The following is an 18,414-nucleotide window of genomic DNA, read 5'->3' as shown; positions in this document are numbered from 1 at the left end:
TTTGAACAGATTTGACATACAAGTGTTTCAAGTTACAAACGTGGTCCTCGAATGAATTAAATTGGTATCTGCAAAGGCACTAATGTACTGTAAACTGTATCTAATTTAAAAGTGGTTGATAATAACGGGATATATTTTCTTGTCTACATTCTAATTGAGATTTGTTTGATTGTAGTATTACTCATTTTAATGTGATGATGATGATTTATCATAGCAATTGCCTCATTGGATTTAAATCTTGCAGAATATGGATTGGTAAAACGTGTTGGCCAGTATTGATTGATATCACGTGGGACAGATAAAAAAAAACACAAATTCTGTTCTAAATTACATATATAAGCGGTAATAAGTAATTTTTTGGTGTCTCCAAGCGTCCTCGCAACATGAGCAGTCCGACAGTAACTTCCTTGGCAAGCCTGACCAGTGAGCTTTTACTGCAAAACTTTGTCCAAAGACTCCAAGAAAGTCTTGCAGTGTTGTACTCGTGACCATGTGTGTCCACAACTGCATTATAGACCAGAAGTAGGGTGTCTGTTTTCTATATTTTACAGTATATTGTGTTTAGATAGATAAACAAAGAGATGGATAGACACAGACACAGATAGACACAGATAGAGACAGACAGAGATAGACATAGACAGACAGACAGACAGACAGACAGACAGACAGACAGACAGACAGACAGACAGACAGACAGACAGACAGACAGACAGACAGACAGACAGGCAGGACGGCAGGCAAGCAGGCAGGCAGGCAGGCAGGCAGACAGACAGACAGACAGATAATCGTTTATTTGAAAACTCATTTGAAAACTGACGTATCTTCTCCACCTAATGGCTTATCAAAAGTCAAATCTTACTTTGCATTGTGGCCAACTGTAGAATCTGGGTTGATTATTGCACACGTTGGTGTTGCAAAATTATGATGAATAGTCCTTGCGGCAAACACTGGATAGGTCAGCTTACAGGCTTCTTCTTAGGAGCTAGTTGTCGAGACCATAGATGTGCAACTGATAGTGTTTGTGTTTGGCTTTTGGATTCTTTAGCGATTTTTATGTGGAGTGGGTTGTTACTACCATCAAACAAGCAGCTATGTACAAGCTCATTTTATAAATGGTCATTTTATAACTGGGGATTTAACAAACAGACCATCGCAGAACACTATGGTAAAGACTCTACTAGGCCTTACTTTAATCTTCATGATCCCTCATCATTCACTGGCCAACCGCAGATCCCACCGTGGTCATAACCATCGATCCATTTCCTGAAATGCTTATTGCTTTGGTCCAATTTTAAATCCATCCGCTCGTCTCTTTCTTTTTGCTAGTTAACATGAAGCTAACCGGAGCTTGTAGTTTGAAAAGTTGGAGTAATGCAGTCTATGAAGCAGTGGCGGATGCTGACCATTCAAATGAGGGGAAGCTCATCAGATCATCTAATCATCATCCGCGTTAGCTCATTACCCCATAGACCTGACGCTGAGCGTCCGATGGGTGGTATAAAGCTCCGCATTTATCGAATGACCGCCAAGTTCCATGCAGTAAAACAACCCTCTCAATGAAGTAATAAATACTCAGGGTCCAGTTGTGTAAAGCGCAGTGGTGCTGCGGGCAATGGGAAGGAAGTCAGGTCAGTTTTCTGTCATAAGGAGCTAATTCTGAACAAAAGATGAAGGTATTCTAGCGCATAATTAGTTAATAAAATGTACAGACAGCAGAACATATTTTATCTTTTTTTTTTTGGGAGGGGTGAGGCTTTTAAAGGACGCTTTGCTTCCTTTTGCAGTCTCAGAGCATTCTGCTATGTAGATGTTATTACATACGTAAACATGCTTGACCATGGAACACTGTCTTGAGTGTGGGCCAATGGGGGGAAGTGGATGAAGGAGTAATTGTGCTAATGTTCTTCTGGTGAGCACTTGCAACTAAATTAAGTGTACCGAAACAACTTATTTAACCAACACAAGCATTTTGTCTATGTTGCTTTTACAGACTTGTGAAACATAATTTCAGCACAATATTTATGGCACAAAACATACTGTCATTATGAAAGTGAATAGTGTCACATTTATCGCACACTATTAAAATAGAATAGAAAATTACAATTGTTAACCTACCTTAAATATAAAAAATTATAGTTTGACAAAACTCGACATATTTCTTTTTCAGCTAGAAGATAACCCCAGTTGAAACTCTGTGCACCACGCACATTCCTTATTCTGTTCATGCCCTTATCTACTTAACAAGGAAAAAGAAATTTTATTTGTAGGTGCAAAGACTCAAAATTCTCATTGCAAAGCCTATGGAACCATGTAATATGCGACTAGTCCCTAAGGACACAGAGCGAATCTTGAAGAAAAATCTAATTTATCAACTAATCAAACACACATGCACACACTCACACGCACACAAACACACATACGCGAGACATTTCCTACGCTGAGGAACAAAATAACGGGTAATCACAGCTTGTGGTTGCCCTCGATGTTGGGTAGCCAACGCCTACATGAACACTTGTACATTGTTTATTGGTATTTGTGAGTTTGTAGTTAACTTGCATAACTTTAATTTAGTTAATAACAACAGGCACTTGTCAGAAATTGAAGTCGTCATGAAAAACGTGTGGGAGTTGTCAGGAACGGGGTGGAGGAATGGAGCGAGGACGACCAAATGCAGCTTGGACCAGGGTTTATTGCAGAAACCAAAGGACAAACCCGGCAAACTGACGTGACTAAGCAAAACCAAAAGGACAGACCGCCAAAGCGTGAAACAAAAGACAGGAACAAAACAAACCGCGTGACAGTGAGACATGCATGGTCCGCACATCTCGTGCAATGCTCCGACATAGAGTGACACGCAAACAGAACTTAAATAAGACACAGGTAACGAGAGGCAGGTGCGTGTGATTACACAAATCAAGGGCACACCGGAAGGGAGGGGTGAGCACACAGACACAGAACTGGGGACGACACATGACAGGAGTTAAGAAAAGAAATATCACACTGATGGAGCTCTCCAAACATATTCCTGTTTAGTACATAAAAGTATCTTCAGTTAAGTTTAATTACATTTTTTTCATTCAAATCTGAGTTCAAAACGTATTGTTATTATAACTCAATAAGGGGATGGTATTACAACACTTAACCTTGGTGTCATGGAGGTATTTATTTATAGCAAGCCGGATTTACAAATCTATCTTAGGTGCCACCAATGCCGGGTTGTAAACTGCAACTCAGGATGTCATTATATTGATAAGCCATTCATTTTCTGAATCGCTTCTTCTCTCGGGCGTCATGGGTGTGCTGGAGCCTATTCCAGCTGACTTCGGAGTAAGGCTGGAACTGGAATCAAACCCACAACCTCCACAGGCGGACGTGCTAACCAATGCATCACCTTGCCACCCATTAAAGAACTTATGTTTGTAACTTCTGACGACATTGACATTCATTGCAGTGAACATTTGAATATGTCTACCGGAGGGGGAGAAAGAGAGAGAGAGTGAGCGAGAGAGATTGAATGAAAAATGTTTTTTTATTATATTTATATATTTTCTACTAAAAGTGAGAGTTTTTAAAAGGTTTTTCGACAGTGTAAGAAACTGGTTGTGATTCAAATCTAAAAGAATCAACATGACTGTGTTTACTGTTTAAGGCTAGCTGCATTAATATTGCAGCAACAAGAACAAAGTCATGTTTTAAGACTCCTTGCTGTTCTGGCAGCAGCTTAGTGGTTATCACAGTGAAGGTGTCACGACTCATCTGTGTTAGTTATGTTGGCGTAAAAGCCACAATAAATCTAGGTTCTCCCTTCGAACTACATACTGGAGCTTCCGGCAGACCTCAAATGCACCACTGCCATCAGTGCATCACTGCTATCGATCGCACACCGAAGCTGATCCATACACACAAACTGAACATGTGCCAATGCAGCACAATCAGACCGACACAACAGAAAATGTCAAGATTTTCTGATTAGCCACGCACCATTAGCAAGTGGCTGACCAGTCCTTGGCTATCTGACCCATGGTTTGGCGAGCCTGTTTATAATGTGCTCCATAAATAATATTGAGCTAAGAGGTCACACTATTTCTTTGAATACTAGACATTTTTAATGTTAGGAGATTGTGTAATGATAAATGACGGAAGCGCTTAAAAAAGTAATGGCTGTCATCGTTGTAACGACTGATTTGACCCACATGCAGAAAAACCAACTCAGATGTCCAGAATGAGTTAGGAGTGTTTATTGGAGGAGCTGCGGTGAGGTAGAGCGGAATGATCGGAGCCAGGAGCGGGGCAGCAGTGGTGGGGCGTGAGGAGTTCAGCCAGGACGGGGTGGATCTTGGTGGTGATCGGTGGAAGTAATCTGCAAGCAGGATGCACAAGACCTGGTCAGAGGAATCAACGTGACTGTGACGGAGATCTTACTGCGAACATGAGGAATCTGAAGAGCGTGGCGTAAATGAGCAAGGCGAGAACTAGGAGCAAGATCAAGGAGCAAGATCGAGGAGCTAGAGGCACAACCGTGGAGATGATCACACTGGTAGGGACACTCAGGTGACGAGCAGTCGACAGCATGCGCCTTAAGAGCCCTTCTTAACGAGCCTGATGAGTCACACTTGGGCCCTCTGTACTCTGCTCACAGTTGCTCCCTGTGGATAAAAGAAACATGCCACCCCGGACCCTGACACCCCTCCCCCCCTCAACGGCTGCCCCCCGGCGGCCCAGAAGAGGAAGAAGGGAGTGATGACCAGTAGTCCGAGACGAGGGCAGGGTCGCAGATGTAGGAACGGGGCACCCACGACCGGTCGACAAGGTACTGCCAACCCCGGCCCCGCCGACGAGCGTCCATGATCCGTCGGACCGGGTCCCCATCAAGATCCCGGGCAGGAGGCGCGGGCACGGCCGGGGGAAGAAGCGCACTGGACTCGACTGGCTTTATCTGAGAGACGTGGAAGGTGGGATGGACTCGGAGGCTCGGAGGAAGACGGAGACGGACCGCCGAGGGACTAATTACTGCCAGGATTTCATATGGCCCGATGAAGCGGGGGGCCAGTTTCCGGGACACCGACTTGAGGGGGACGTCCCGAGAGGAAAGCCAGACCTTCTGACCTGGGGAATAAAGGGGGGCAGGCATGCGTCATCGGTCGGCATACTTGCGGTTCTGTTCGATCGACCGACGAAGGGCTTTGACAGCGTTTGACCAAATGCTCTTGCAGCGTCGGATATGGTGGCGAACAGACGTGACCGCAATCTCCTTATCGTCGGCCGGGAACAGCGGCGGTTGATAACCTAATGAAATCTCAAACGGGGAGAGTCCTGTGGCAGAGGAGATGACAGGGTTTTCCAAACTATCTTGATCGTATGATTATGTTGGAATGTAACCAGTAATAAATAACCTAGCTTGTCCCATCCTACACAACGTCGTAAAACACCCCCTGCTATGCTTTGACTAGAGGTCAAGGGCTTTCTCTTCTCTATCCAGTCCACTGTCACCCCCACCCTGTTTCTCTTAATAAAAATGCTCTTGCAAGAGGCCAGAGTCAGACCTCATTCGATCATCGCTGTACGCACAGCGAGGAATGACTCTCCACCTGCAGGTGTCTAAAAGGACTAAATTGTCTCCCGTGTGGTTCTTGCAAAATAAGTTGGAGTGAGCACCACTCTAACAGGAGACATGAGAGTTGTGGGCATACTCTACCCAGGGGAGAAACTTGTTCCACTCGGACGGGGTATTGGAGCAGAGACATCGGAGCGCGGCCTCGAGCTCCTGGTTCAAGCGCTCAGTCTGCCCGTTCGTCTGGGGATGGTTGCCCGATGTCAGGGAGACCTTCGCAGCAAGGGCTGAACAGAACTGTTTCCACTCCTGGGATATGAACTGGGGACCTCGATCAGACAGGATCTCCTGCGGGATACCGTGGAGACGGAATACGTGTTTGATGAGAAGCTGAGCTGTCTGGAATGCAGAGGGGAGTTTTCTGAGCGGTACAAGATGACATGACTTGGAGAAACGGTCGACGATGGTGAGGATGGTGGTCATTCCCTGTGAAACGGGCAGGCCAGTGACAAAATTTAATGCAATATGGGACCAGAGGCGGTTGGGTATGGCGAGAGGCTGTAGAAGACCAGCAGGGGGTCTATGGGAGGACTTGTTGCGAGCACAGATGGAACAGGCGAGAACGTATTCCCTGATGTCCTTGTGGCCACCAGAAGCCTCTGGTGAACAACGCGATGGTGCGGCTGGTCCCGGGATGGGCTGAGAATTTGGTCAAATGAAACCAGTTAATTAGGCGAGGACGGACTGAGGAAGGGACGTAGGTCTTTCCCCGTGGCCCTGTGCCTGGATCGGGTTCCCGTAGCTGAGCCTGAGCAACGAGCCCCTCGATATCCCAGGAGAGGGAGCCTATGGTACAACTGAGGGGAAGGATTGGAGCTGGTTCCTCCACAGACTCGCCGGGAGCGAATTGGCGGGACAAGGCATCTGGCTTCGTGTTCTGGGAGCCTGGGCGATAAGAAATGGACGAGAGAAAAAAACGAGAGAAAAACAAGGACCAGCGAGACTGGCGAGGATTCAGGCGTTTGGCGGACTGTAGATATGACAGGTTCTTGTGGTCGGTCCAGACCAGCACCGGTTGCTCAGTGCCCTCCAGCCAGTGACGCCACTCCTCAAGCGCCACATTAATGGCCAAAGGTTCCCAGTCACCGACATCATAATTCCTCTCTGCGGGTGACAGACGTCGAGAGAAAAAGGCACAGGGGTGAAGCTTCCCATCAGAGTCCGAGCGCTGTGACAAGATAGCCCCTACTCCACTGTCGGAAGTGTCGACCTCCAGGGTAAATTGTTTGCTGGGATCTGGATGAATCAGGATTGGTGCCTGTGAGAACTTCACCTTTAAAGTGATGAACGCGGCGTAGGCTTCTTGAGTCCAGGTAAATGTCTTGGTAGAGGTCAAGGCTGCTAGGGGAGCGGCTGTCTGACTGTAGTTGCGGATGAATCGGCGGTAAAAGTTGGCAAACCCGAGGAAGCGTTGGACCTGGTTGTGGTTCTCTGGAACAGGCCAGTCCAAGACGGCCTTGATCTTGTCGGGGTCAGGCCGAACCTGACCTCCCTCGAGAATGAATCCTAAGAATGTGACGGAATGTTTGTGGAACTCGCACTTCTCAGCCTTGACAAATAAGCGATTTTCCAGGAGACGCTGCAGCACCAGGCGGACATGATGGCGATGTTCAGAGGGGTCCGTGAATAGATGAGGATGTCATCAAGGTAGACAAAGACGAATATGTTGAGTAAGTCCCGAAGGACATCGTTGACTAAGGCTTGGAAGACTGCGGGGGCGTTGCAAAGTCCAAAAGGCATGACCAGGTACTCGAAGTGGCCTAGTGGGGTCTTGAAAGCGGTCTTCTACTTATCTTCTTGGCGGATCCTGACCAGATGATATGCATTACGGAGGTCGAGCTTGGTGAAGATGGTGGATTCCTGGACTGGTTCAAATGCTGATGAAAGGAGGGGAAGAGGATACCTGTTTTTGACGGTGATGAGGTTGAGGCCACGGTAGTCAATGCAAGGGCGGAGAGTCTTACCCTTCTTGCCCACAAAGAAGAAACCTGGCCCCAGGGGTGAGGAGGACGGGCGAATGATGCCAGCGGCCAGTGATTCATTGATGTAGTAAGTCTCCATAGCTTGTCTCTCAGTGCATGAGATATTGTAGAGTCTACTGGACGGTAGCGGAGCTCCGGAAAGAAGCTCTATGACGCAATCATAGGGGCGATGCGGTGGTAAGGATGAAGCCTTGCTCTTGTTAAAAACCTGTTTTAGGTCATGGTATTCTCTGGGCACATGTGAAAGGTCAATCAGCCCAGGTTCCTCGGATGCTACTAGGGGCGGGCGAGATGGCACGGCAGACTGAAGACAAGAGGACAAGCACGTCGTGGACCAGGACTCGATATGGCATTCTGACCAGTTGATCTGAGGGTTGTGTCTCTGGAGCTAGGGGAAACCAAGTACAAGAGCTGACTGTCTTACGGGGAAGACATAAAAGGAAAGGACTTCACGATGGTTGCCAGAGATGACTAGCTCCACGGGTCTGGTGTGTTGGGTTATGCTAGAGAGCCCTCTCCCATCCAGGGCAGAGACAGCGAGAGGCGTAGGGAGGGGCTCCGTCTCGACTTTGGCTCGGGAGACGAAGTCCTGGTCGATCAAGTTTCTCTCGCACCCCGAGTCGACCAGCGCGGATAGCTCGTAGTGATGGTTGTGCACAGACATCATAAAGTTAAAAGTTAAAGTCCCAATGATCGTCACACACACATCTGGGTGTGGTGAAATTTGTCCTCTGCATTTAACCCATCCCCGTGTGATTTTAATCCATCCCCTGGGGGAGAGGGGAGCAGTGAGCAGCAGCGGTGCCGCGCTCGGGAATCAATTGGTGATCTAACCCCCCAATTCCAACCCTTAATGCTTAGTGCCAAGCAGGGAGGCAATGGGTCCCATTCTTATAGTCTTTGGTATGACCCGGCCGGGGTTTGAACCCACAACCTTCCAGTCTCAGGGCGGACACTCTACCACTAGGCCACTGAGCTGGTCATGGCGGGTAGGGAGAAGCGAGGAGACTTAACACTTGTCGGCTGGTCCGGCGGTCCTCCCCTCAAGACCGTCGAACCCGCTCTTTTGGCCGAACTGGACAGTAGGCAATGAAATGATCTGGGGAGCCGCAGTACAGACACTGTCGGGACTCGCGGCGCCGCTGCAGCTCCTCCGGAGAGAGTCGGACCCGGCCAATCTACATGGCCTCGGGTTCTGGAGAGGACTGGCTGGGCGATCGCCTGGGCGGACTGGGCCTGGTTAAAAACTGTGATCTCTCCTCCGTCCGCTCCCATCGGGAGCTTCTCCGTCTCTCCCTAATTCGATTGTCCAACCTAATGGCCAGGGAAATCAGGTCGTCCAAAGTCCCTGGTTCTTCCAGGACTGCCAGTTCGTCCTTTAAGGACTCATTTAAGGCTTGAAAAAAAAAAACGTTTTCAAGGCTACAGGGCCGCACCCGGACGCAGCTGCTAACGTCCGAAACTCAATGGAGAAATCTGACACGGTGCTATTCCCTTGCCTAAGCCCCCACAACCGGCGAGACACACCGGTCTGATCGATCTCGGTCGAAAAGGTCTGCTTAAATTCCTCCAAAAACTCCTCGTAAGAACAGCCAAAATGCCAGCAGTCAGAAAACCGGGCTTCTGCCCATCGCAGCGCCTTGCCCATGAGGAGTCCCAAAATAAATGAGATCTTAGCTCCGTTGTGGGAAAAAGACTGGGAAGACCGATTAAAAACTAACGAACACTGCAGGAGGAAACCTCCGCAATTACCACCTTCTCCGGAGAACTTCTCCGGATGAGGGCAACGAACGTCGCCAAAGTGCAGACTCGGCGGCGATGCGGAAGAGCTCGAGGCGCCAGCTGGTGGCAAGGGGGTTTCTCTGACCTGGGTGTTTTGGAGCAATCTGGTCACTTGTTCCAGCTGATCATTGGTTCGCTGCTGCCAGAGGAACCAGAGGAATCTGAAGAGCGTGGCGTGGATGAGCAAGGCGAGAACTAGGAGCAAGATCAAGGAGCAAGATCGAGGAGCTAGAGGCACAACCGTGGAGATGATCACACTGGTAGGGACACTCAGGCGACGAGCAGTCGACAGCATGCTCCTTAAGAGCACTTCTTAACGAGCCTGATGAGTCACACCTGGGCCCTCTGCACTCTGCTCACAGTTACTCCCTGTGGATAAAAGAAAGATAGATAGATAGATAGATAGATAGATAGATAGATAGATAGATAGATAGATAGATAGATAGATAGATAGATAGATAGATAGATAGATAGATAGATAGATAGATAGATAGATAGATAGATAATATCTATACACATACACATACATGCGTTATTCTAATTATCGCCCATATTCTAATAATCGCCCAGTGTGTTAGCGATGACATAAATAAAAACCATTGATACCTCTAATTATCGCCCATGCTGTTAAAAATTCCCCCCAAAACTTACTTTTTTCTCCGCGACCGCATGCCAACGTCATTGCGCAAGTTTAAATATGACTGATTTGACAGCACGTCGAATGTCCCTGTTAAATTGTTTTTCTCCATTAACTATGATACAATTACACTCGTCACTCCGCTACAATATCCTCACACAATTACGTTATCGGGGCGTGCGCTCGAACAAGACGATCGCGATAACATGACGTGTCGCATCGATGGAGCGTCAATTGACGCACCCCGCTGTTAGAGGTGGATCAAAATAGCCGCTGTTCTAGTGTTAAGATCACCACTGAGATGCAGGTATTGCATACTACATAAGGGAAATATACATATTATCGCCCATTTCAGTGCCCCTTGGCGATCGGACAAAAAGTGTAAATAAATGTGTACACGCGCGCACACACACACACACAGACACACACGCACACACACACACACACACATACACACACACACACAGAGAATACTGTACAGTACTGGGATTGCGCACAGCAAGTCTTCGAGTGGACTAGGATAGAGGGCTTTTCGTGCGTCACTGTGGACAAAGAACAAGGCAATTTCGTAGTCGGGGACGGGCGAATGATCAAGCCTGACAGGGCATGTAGAGTCCCAGAAAAAACACCAGGCAGGAAGTGAGGGAAAATTGTGACCTAGAACGGGCGAGTGGTCAGGGCAGCCAGCGTTCGGGATAGTCGGTCAGACAGACGTGCAAACAAAGTTGGCAACAGGAATCGGATGTTAAATGGAACATAAAGAAGGAGCAACAAGGGACGATCTGACAGGGAGTGACGGGATTGCAGCGTTTAAGTAGTGGAGTAGATAAACCGGTGACAGGTGGCAGGTAATCAGCAGTGATTACTGTAGGCGTGGCTGTGAATGATGTGTAACATGGAAGAGTAAGAGGAGCGGAACTGGCCAGGGTGCTGAAGATGCTGACATGGGATGTGTGTGTGTGTGTGTGTGTGTGTGTGTGTGTGTGTGTGTGTGTGTGTGTGTGTGTGTATGCGCGCGCGTGTGTGTGTGTGTGTACTGTACTGTATTTCTTTTGACTGAGCACTCCATTCTTCTCTTTGACTATCACTACAAAGTACAAGAAATCCTGCTAGATTCTTACATGTGTTATGCAGGGCGCATGCACGCGCACACACATACACACGCACACACACATCTACACGCACACACCACACAACATGTACGGGTAAAGCTCTTAGGCCCTAAATTTGCGCTCATGCTTTAATGGAGAAGCTCATAATAAATTTAGACTACATTTTTCAGCCCGACTTCCCCAAGTGAAACTATCAATGTCGACGGATCCTACATACAGTATGAATGTGTGTGGAGAGGAAGATATCATTTACTTCCTCAGGTTTGTTACATTGATGATTCTTTGATTATTATCTGGAATGACTCCCCGCCCCGCCCTATAATTGTTGAGAAAAAACAGACAGCAACATGGAACTCAATGATTACCTCATTAAGCTTTGACTAACATTCAACATCAGAAAAGCAGAAAGTTGTACACACTGTACAAAACAGTTTAAAACAATTAAAATTACAATCTGAGTTCTAATACATAATAAAGGCCGAGATTAACTACAGGTTATGATACCCGACAACAGAAAGCATCAACAGAAAGTATCCCGTAGGACGCTTGAACATTTAATATTTGCATCTCATATCAGGCTTATATCAGTGGGTAGTGATTTGGAGTGCTGAATAAATTTATTGGAGCAGCACCTGCTGCAAGGTTTGGCTCCTCTACATCAACAGCTTGTGTAATATTTTTTGTTTCTGTATTGTTAGTATCTTTACCCCGGAGGATGCGGGTTTGATTCTACCTCCGGCCCTCCCTATGTGGAGTTTGCATGTTCTCCCCATGCCCGTGTGGGTTTTCTCCAGGCACTCCAATTTCTTCCAACATCCCCCCCCCCAAAAAAAGCTTGAGCACTCCAAATTGCCCCTAGGTGTGAGTGCGAGTGCGGACGGTTGTTCGTCTCTGTGTACCCTGCGATTGGCTGGCAACCGGTCCAGGGTGTCCCCCACCTACTGCCCGATGACTGCTCGGATAGGCTTCAGCACGCCCGCGACCCCCGTGGGGATAAGCGGTATGATGAATGAATGAATGTGCTCAAAATTGTGGATTAAAAGGTCAATTCAATTTGGAATTCCTAATTCTTGTTCAAAAGTGTAAAACACAGAGAGCTCACTAAAAATTGAATAAGGTCTGCATGAAATCACTTTAAAATACTAGACATTGTCTTTATGAAGTTAGTATAAGTATTATTGGTTTAATGATTGCTTATAAAGTCAAAGTATGCTTTATTGTCAATTTCTTCACGTCAAGACACACAAAGAGATTGAAATTACGTACCCACTATCCCACGGTGACAAGACATAGTACACAATATACACACAAGTAAACAACACAAAAAGTAAAAACAAGAAGGCAGAAACAATGAATAAATAAGAGTGACGAATAAATAATAAATAAACAAAAAACATAATAACTAAGAGGAGCAAAAATGGAGCAAGTGTGCATACAGCAGACAGTCAGAATATAGCGCAGGAGTACAGGATGCTACGCAGAAGGGGGGAGAGAGTTCAGGATCCTAACAGCCTGGAGTATGAAGCTGTTGGTGAGTCTGGTGGTGCGGGAGCGCAGGCTCCTGTACCTCTTCCCAGAGGGCAGAAGATCAAACAAAGAGTGAGCGGCGTGACTCACATCACTCACAATCGTGGTCGCCTTGCGGGTGAGATGGGAGGCGTAAATGTCCTTCAGGGAGGGGAGTGAAGCACCAATAATCTTACCAGCCGTGTTCACTATGCGCTGCAGGGCCTTCATGTTGTATTCAGTGCAGCTACCACCCCAAACAGCGATACAACTGGAGAGGACGCTCTCAATGGTGCCACGGTAGAATGTAGTCATGATGACCGGAGGAGCACCTGCTCGCCTGAGTTTCCGCAGGAAGTACAGGCGGCACTGAGCTTTCTTCGCCAGTGATGCGGTGTTGGTGGTCCAGGAGAGGTCCTCACTGATGTGCACCCCCAGGAATCTGGTGCTGCTCACTCTATCCACCACAGCACCGTCGATGGTCAGCAAGCAAGCAAATCTTAATTATGAATGGGCAAAAACTTTAATTACAATCATTACATTACATTTGGTAAAAAAAATTATCAGAAAAAGACATCCTTCCATAATTCACATTTAATCGCAATCAGCAGTGGTAACTGTGTTAAACCATAACATGGCTAGGCTCGTGTTGCTGACGGTAAGAGATGAATTAAATTAAATGGATTATTGTGAAGTAATAAAACAATTAGATGAAACCTGAGGCTGGATTTACAGACTGTTTAACTCAGGGGTGCCCGAACTTTTTCAGCTCGCGAGCTACTTTTGAAATGACCAAGTCACAAAGATCTACCGACTAAAAAAAAATCTTTTTTATATAATATATATATATATATATATACATGTCATCGTGAAAAAAAAGTCCTGCTCCCATTCCCTATGAAAGTGATACTTCTTACTATGACCAGCTGCCCCACTAATTTTCAAAGTCAAAGTCTGCTTTATTGTCAATTTCTTCACATGCCAATACACACAAAGAAATCGAAATAACGTTCCCACTATCCCACGGTGACAAGACATAGTACACAATATGCATACAAGTAAACAACACAAAAAAATAAAAACAAGAAGGCACAAACAATGAATAAATAAGAGTGGTGAATAAATAATAAATAAACAAATACAATAAATAAGAGGAGCAAAAATGGAGCAAGTGTGCATACAGCAGACAGTCAGAATATAGCACAAAAGTACAGGACGCTACGTAGAAGGGGGGAGAGAGTTCAGGATCCTAACAGCCTGGAGAATGAAGAATTTTTATACCCTTTCTTAAGTTTAAGAGAAAAAACAGGGTTCTGACAATTGGAGGGAACTCGTGAGCTAGCGTGTTTGTGTTGTGTTGTTAGCGCCGTTGTTTGTACACGCGTCAAGTGCGGAAAAACAAAACAAAAAACAAAAACATTTTAAGATCACGCGATCGACCAATAGTGGCTTGGCGATCGACCAGTCGATTGCGATCGACGTATTGCGCACCCCTGGTTTAACTCATTTTTTAACAACCCCAGAAATGAACGATGATCTCGAAACCACTAAATGCCCTGAATAAAAGGAAGAAATACATTTCAGTTGTTGGATTCCAGCTCATTTAGTGTGAAGATGCCTGACTGTCCTGGGGGCACGGCAATGTCTGAGTAAGTTCATTTCAGCAAGACAGACAAACTGAGTATCAATCTTAATTGGAAATTAGGTCGGGATTAATTAAGGGAGTGATGAGCATTTACACTAATCCGTGGGAGTGGAAGGCATTTGGAATTCACTACACAGGCACTTCCTGTCACGTATCGGAATGGAGCAGGGCGACCAAATGCAGCATGGACCAGGGTTTATTGGAGAAAACAAAACTAACAGACTCGGCAAACTGACATGACTTAAAAAAAACAATAACTCGACTTACTGACCGGAACGTGAGACAAGAAATCAACAGGACATGGAGACATCAAGATATAACGACAACAACAACACAATGATCCGACGGGGAGTGAGGGGCAGACAGGACTTAAATACAAAACACGAAACACGAGGCACGTGACCGCGGTTACATTGATTGAGGTGACACAGGAGGGGAGGGGCGACGCGAACAGAAACCATGACAACCTAGACCAGAGGTCTCAAACTCCAGTCCTCGGGGGCTGCATTCCTACATGTTTTCCAAGTTTCCCTCGTTAAACACACCTGATTCAAATGATCAGTTCATCCGCACGTTCTGCAGGAGCCTGATAATTGAATCAGGTGTGTTTAACGAGGGAAACCTGGAAAACATGTAGGAATACGGCCCCCGAGGACTGGAGTTTGAGACCCCTGACCTAGACACATAGTAACACGACTGGGGACGAGTCGTGACACTTCCACTGTGTCTTCAAAAGGGAGTGCCTCCCATTTGAGGTGTTGCTGCTGAAAAACAGTGACTGGGATATCAATCAATCAAAGTATGATCATGTCCTGTATTTATAAAAGCACTAGTAGAGTTGCTTTAGTAATCAGCCTTTAATAAAGTCCAAATGAGTAGGTCTCAACCATAAATATCTCATCTTTTATGTTCCTTCAGCGAGAAACGTTTCACCATAGAGCTGTGGAAGCATGAACCTTTTCAGTAATACCCATGTAAGCTGTGATGATGTAAAATCATGATTAAATGTTTGACAAAACCACACGCACACACACACACACACATATATATATATACATACGTATATATATAAATATAATTAGCGCTTACAGAGCACTTGCATACGTCTGACAGACCTTATTCTTAAAGGCGATGAAGACAGGTGGCACATATGAGCAGTGACACATTCAAGCCACCGACTGCACACATGCTGAGGTTAGAGAATGCACTGGCTTTGACATGTATCTTATGTATAGTAAATGACAAGATAAAAAGGATGACTCTCATAAAAGAATATTTTGTTTGACTTTTACAGACTCACGTTAGCATTACAGACCCAGCTGCAGTTAACAAGCAGAAGTGGAGGCAGGGAAGCGCTAAAATGTTTTCATCATCCACAACACACAGGCAGTAAAATAAAAATTAAAAATAAATTAAATCAAATAAATAACAACAGGCAAGAAATAGATTACAGTGCTAGCAAATTAAAAATATGGAAGTGAGGCATGACTGAAGAATAGACAATGAACTGACAACTCAGAGTCAGGCTTGGTTTTACTCATTCACTGATTGGGTGACGTGCGTGAAGAATTTTTAGCATACTGCTGAAGATGCAAAATGTGTCATTGTAAATAACCCAGTTTGAGCACGTTTTATTTGGCTGGATGGTACAGTTTTGACCTTAGCTCAGCTGTTATTAAAAAACAATGTGACATTACAGAGAGAGAAATAGGGAGACATATCACGGTATTACAAGTAGTACAACTGAACTTGACGTTGTTGCAGCTTTTACGTCGTACCACGCAGGTTTTTGGGACCACTAGTAATATTACTAATCACATTGGTAAAATATACATTTGATATCCATCCATCCCATCCATCTATTTTCTATACTTCTAAGATGAATCTATTCTAAATGAAATGAGCCAGGATACATTCTTGAGTGGTTGCTTGTCATTTGCAGGGCACATACCGTCGGGAAACATTCACACTCACAGGCAATTTAGTCTTCAATGAACCTAAGAAGCATATTTTGGGAATGTTGGATGAAGTTGGAGTACCTGCAGGAAATTTACATGGGCACATGCAAATCCCGTACTGGAAAGCAGGACTTGAGATTTTAACCTCAGCAATGTGAAGCAGATGTCCTAACCACTCAACCACTGTGCTGTCATACAATAAATATAATACAAAGAAGCACTATCTACTACTGGATGGGATATATTGTAAATTTGACACATACCTAAACAACACATGGATGTGAACAGCTTGAGATGGCAAGGAGAGAGGAAGCAAATCTAGGTTCAGGCTGCATTTCTAAAGGATTACTCAAGACAATTTTGATGACTTGGTTCCACAAAACCATTATAGTTATGGGTGAGAAGTGAATAAAGTACAGTGTATAAGGATGGGTGCACACCCTCAAGGGGCTCAGTCATAAATTGTGTCTTGAGGACGAGTGACTGACAGACTGAGGCCTGCTCGAGAAAAATTGCCAGAGTCACACCTGAGAGGTGGTGCTGATGCGACTGTTTCTTTTGGGTTTAGCAGCTTTAAATCTAACATGATGTACACCATTCTCCTATAACTATGAATTATAAATAAAGTGTTTGACAGTGACTCAATTAGTATGGCATTATGTGGAATGTGCTTGATTTTGACTTTCTGGGATAATGATGTAGAAAACACATACAACAAAGGTGTTTTAACATAAAATACTCCACCACAGTGGTATACTTGATTTATAGCAGTTTGTTTGCCGCATTTGTTCCTACTGAATGTTTTATGTGCACAACACATCTGCAGTTTTCATAGTTGGAACTGTATTTCAGATCCTAGTGTGGGCCATAAATGATTCAAACTGTGCTTTCATAACACCTGTGGAATTGAAAGCATAAAAATACAGATAAACAGACAAACACCATTCATTACACGTATTTATAGTATTATATTGTGTCACTCTCAAGCAAATATGTAAAAGCCTCTATGAGCATTGCATTCCAACTGGAATACAAATAATATTGAACAAACAATATTGATTATATTGGGGGTGCTTTTGAACACCATACTGTATGGATTAGGATGAATATCAAAAATATACCTTCTCAAGTCAAATGTTGCAGTCTTGCTTTATCATAAAATATTGTGGTCTGACTTTCAAATTTTTTCTTCCTCTAACAGGAGTGATCTACACAACAGACATGCTAGATCGCGAGACCAAGGACTCCTATTGGCTAACAGTGTATGCCAGTGACCATGGTGTGGTCCCTCAGTTTGCCACAATTGAAGTATTCATCCAAGTGGAGGATGTAAACGACAATGCCCCCCTGACGTCTGAGCCGCTGTACAGGCCATCAATACCAGAGAACTCTCCTCGAGATTTTTCTGTGGTCCAAATCCAAGCCCAGGATCCCGACGCCACACCACACGCATCGACTGATCGGCTCAACTACCGCATCATCAGCGGAAACCCGCAGAATTTCTTCACCATCAACCCTCGGACTGGTCAGTAATTATTTTTGCTTAGCCATAATTACTTGATAAATGATGAAAAGAAATGTGCTGAATTTTCCATTAGCCGTGACTTGATTTGACAGACACCTCTTATCATTCTCCGATGCCAGTAATGACTGACACCCATTTAAACAGTTTCCACCCACATGCACAGAATGTTCATCTTAATATTAAGAATGAATTTGATACATTTCTAAAGATTGGCACATGTACACTTTGCTCACTTGGCACGTGTACACTTTGCTCACTTGAGGCTGGAATTACATCATGTCACTGTAGAGAATGATTTCACAAAAGACATTCTTTCGAGGTGAAAACTGAACATATAAATCTTGTGAGAAAAAGGAAAATGGCTAATCTGAAAAAAAAAGACGAGTTTACAAATGAAGAGATCAGGGAAGCAGTTGATTGCTGAAGCAGAAGCAGAAAGGACTGAGCTGTCTTTCTGTAACTCAAACATGATGAATCTCATTGTAGCTTGCTTCCACTTATCATTTTCTTTTGCCTCCGTTTATTTATTCATTCATATTAGCTGTACCCATCCTTCATCAACACAGGCAGTGATGTGAACATTTTCATGATTTAAATAATCAGAATTAAATTTAGAAACATGGAATAAATTACTGTAACAGATTATTTGATTCTTA

The 18,414-nt window shown here is 45.0% G+C and overlaps 1 protein-coding gene and 1 long non-coding RNA gene across 9 annotated transcripts in view; one reads left to right on the top strand and one right to left on the bottom strand.

Moving 5' to 3' along the window:
* fat3a (FAT atypical cadherin 3a) overlaps positions 1 to 18,414 on the top strand; it is a 173,107-nt gene that overhangs the window by 71,307 nt on the left and 83,386 nt on the right. For all 8 annotated transcript variants that reach the window (XM_037268356.1, XM_037268362.1, XM_037268359.1 and 5 more), the window contains one exon: positions 17,435 to 17,758. In XM_037268356.1, the coding sequence (XP_037124251.1) occupies positions 17,435 to 17,758 (324 nt within the window). The remainder of the gene's footprint in view (positions 1 to 17,434; positions 17,759 to 18,414) is intronic.
* On the bottom strand, positions 4,217 to 9,732 carry LOC119132843. Its single transcript, XR_005099952.1, has 2 exons — positions 9,528 to 9,732; positions 4,217 to 4,360 (listed from the first exon to the last, which is right to left on the bottom strand). It is a non-coding gene; the product is annotated as an uncharacterized LOC119132843 (long non-coding RNA).

The sequence above is a fragment of the Syngnathus acus genome, chromosome 13 (assembly GCF_901709675.1).
Source record: "Syngnathus acus chromosome 13, fSynAcu1.2, whole genome shotgun sequence".
NCBI lineage: Eukaryota > Metazoa > Chordata > Actinopteri > Syngnathiformes > Syngnathidae > Syngnathus > Syngnathus acus.
Note: the sequence above shows the minus strand (reverse complement) of the source record. Positions and strands in the feature narration are given on the sequence as shown.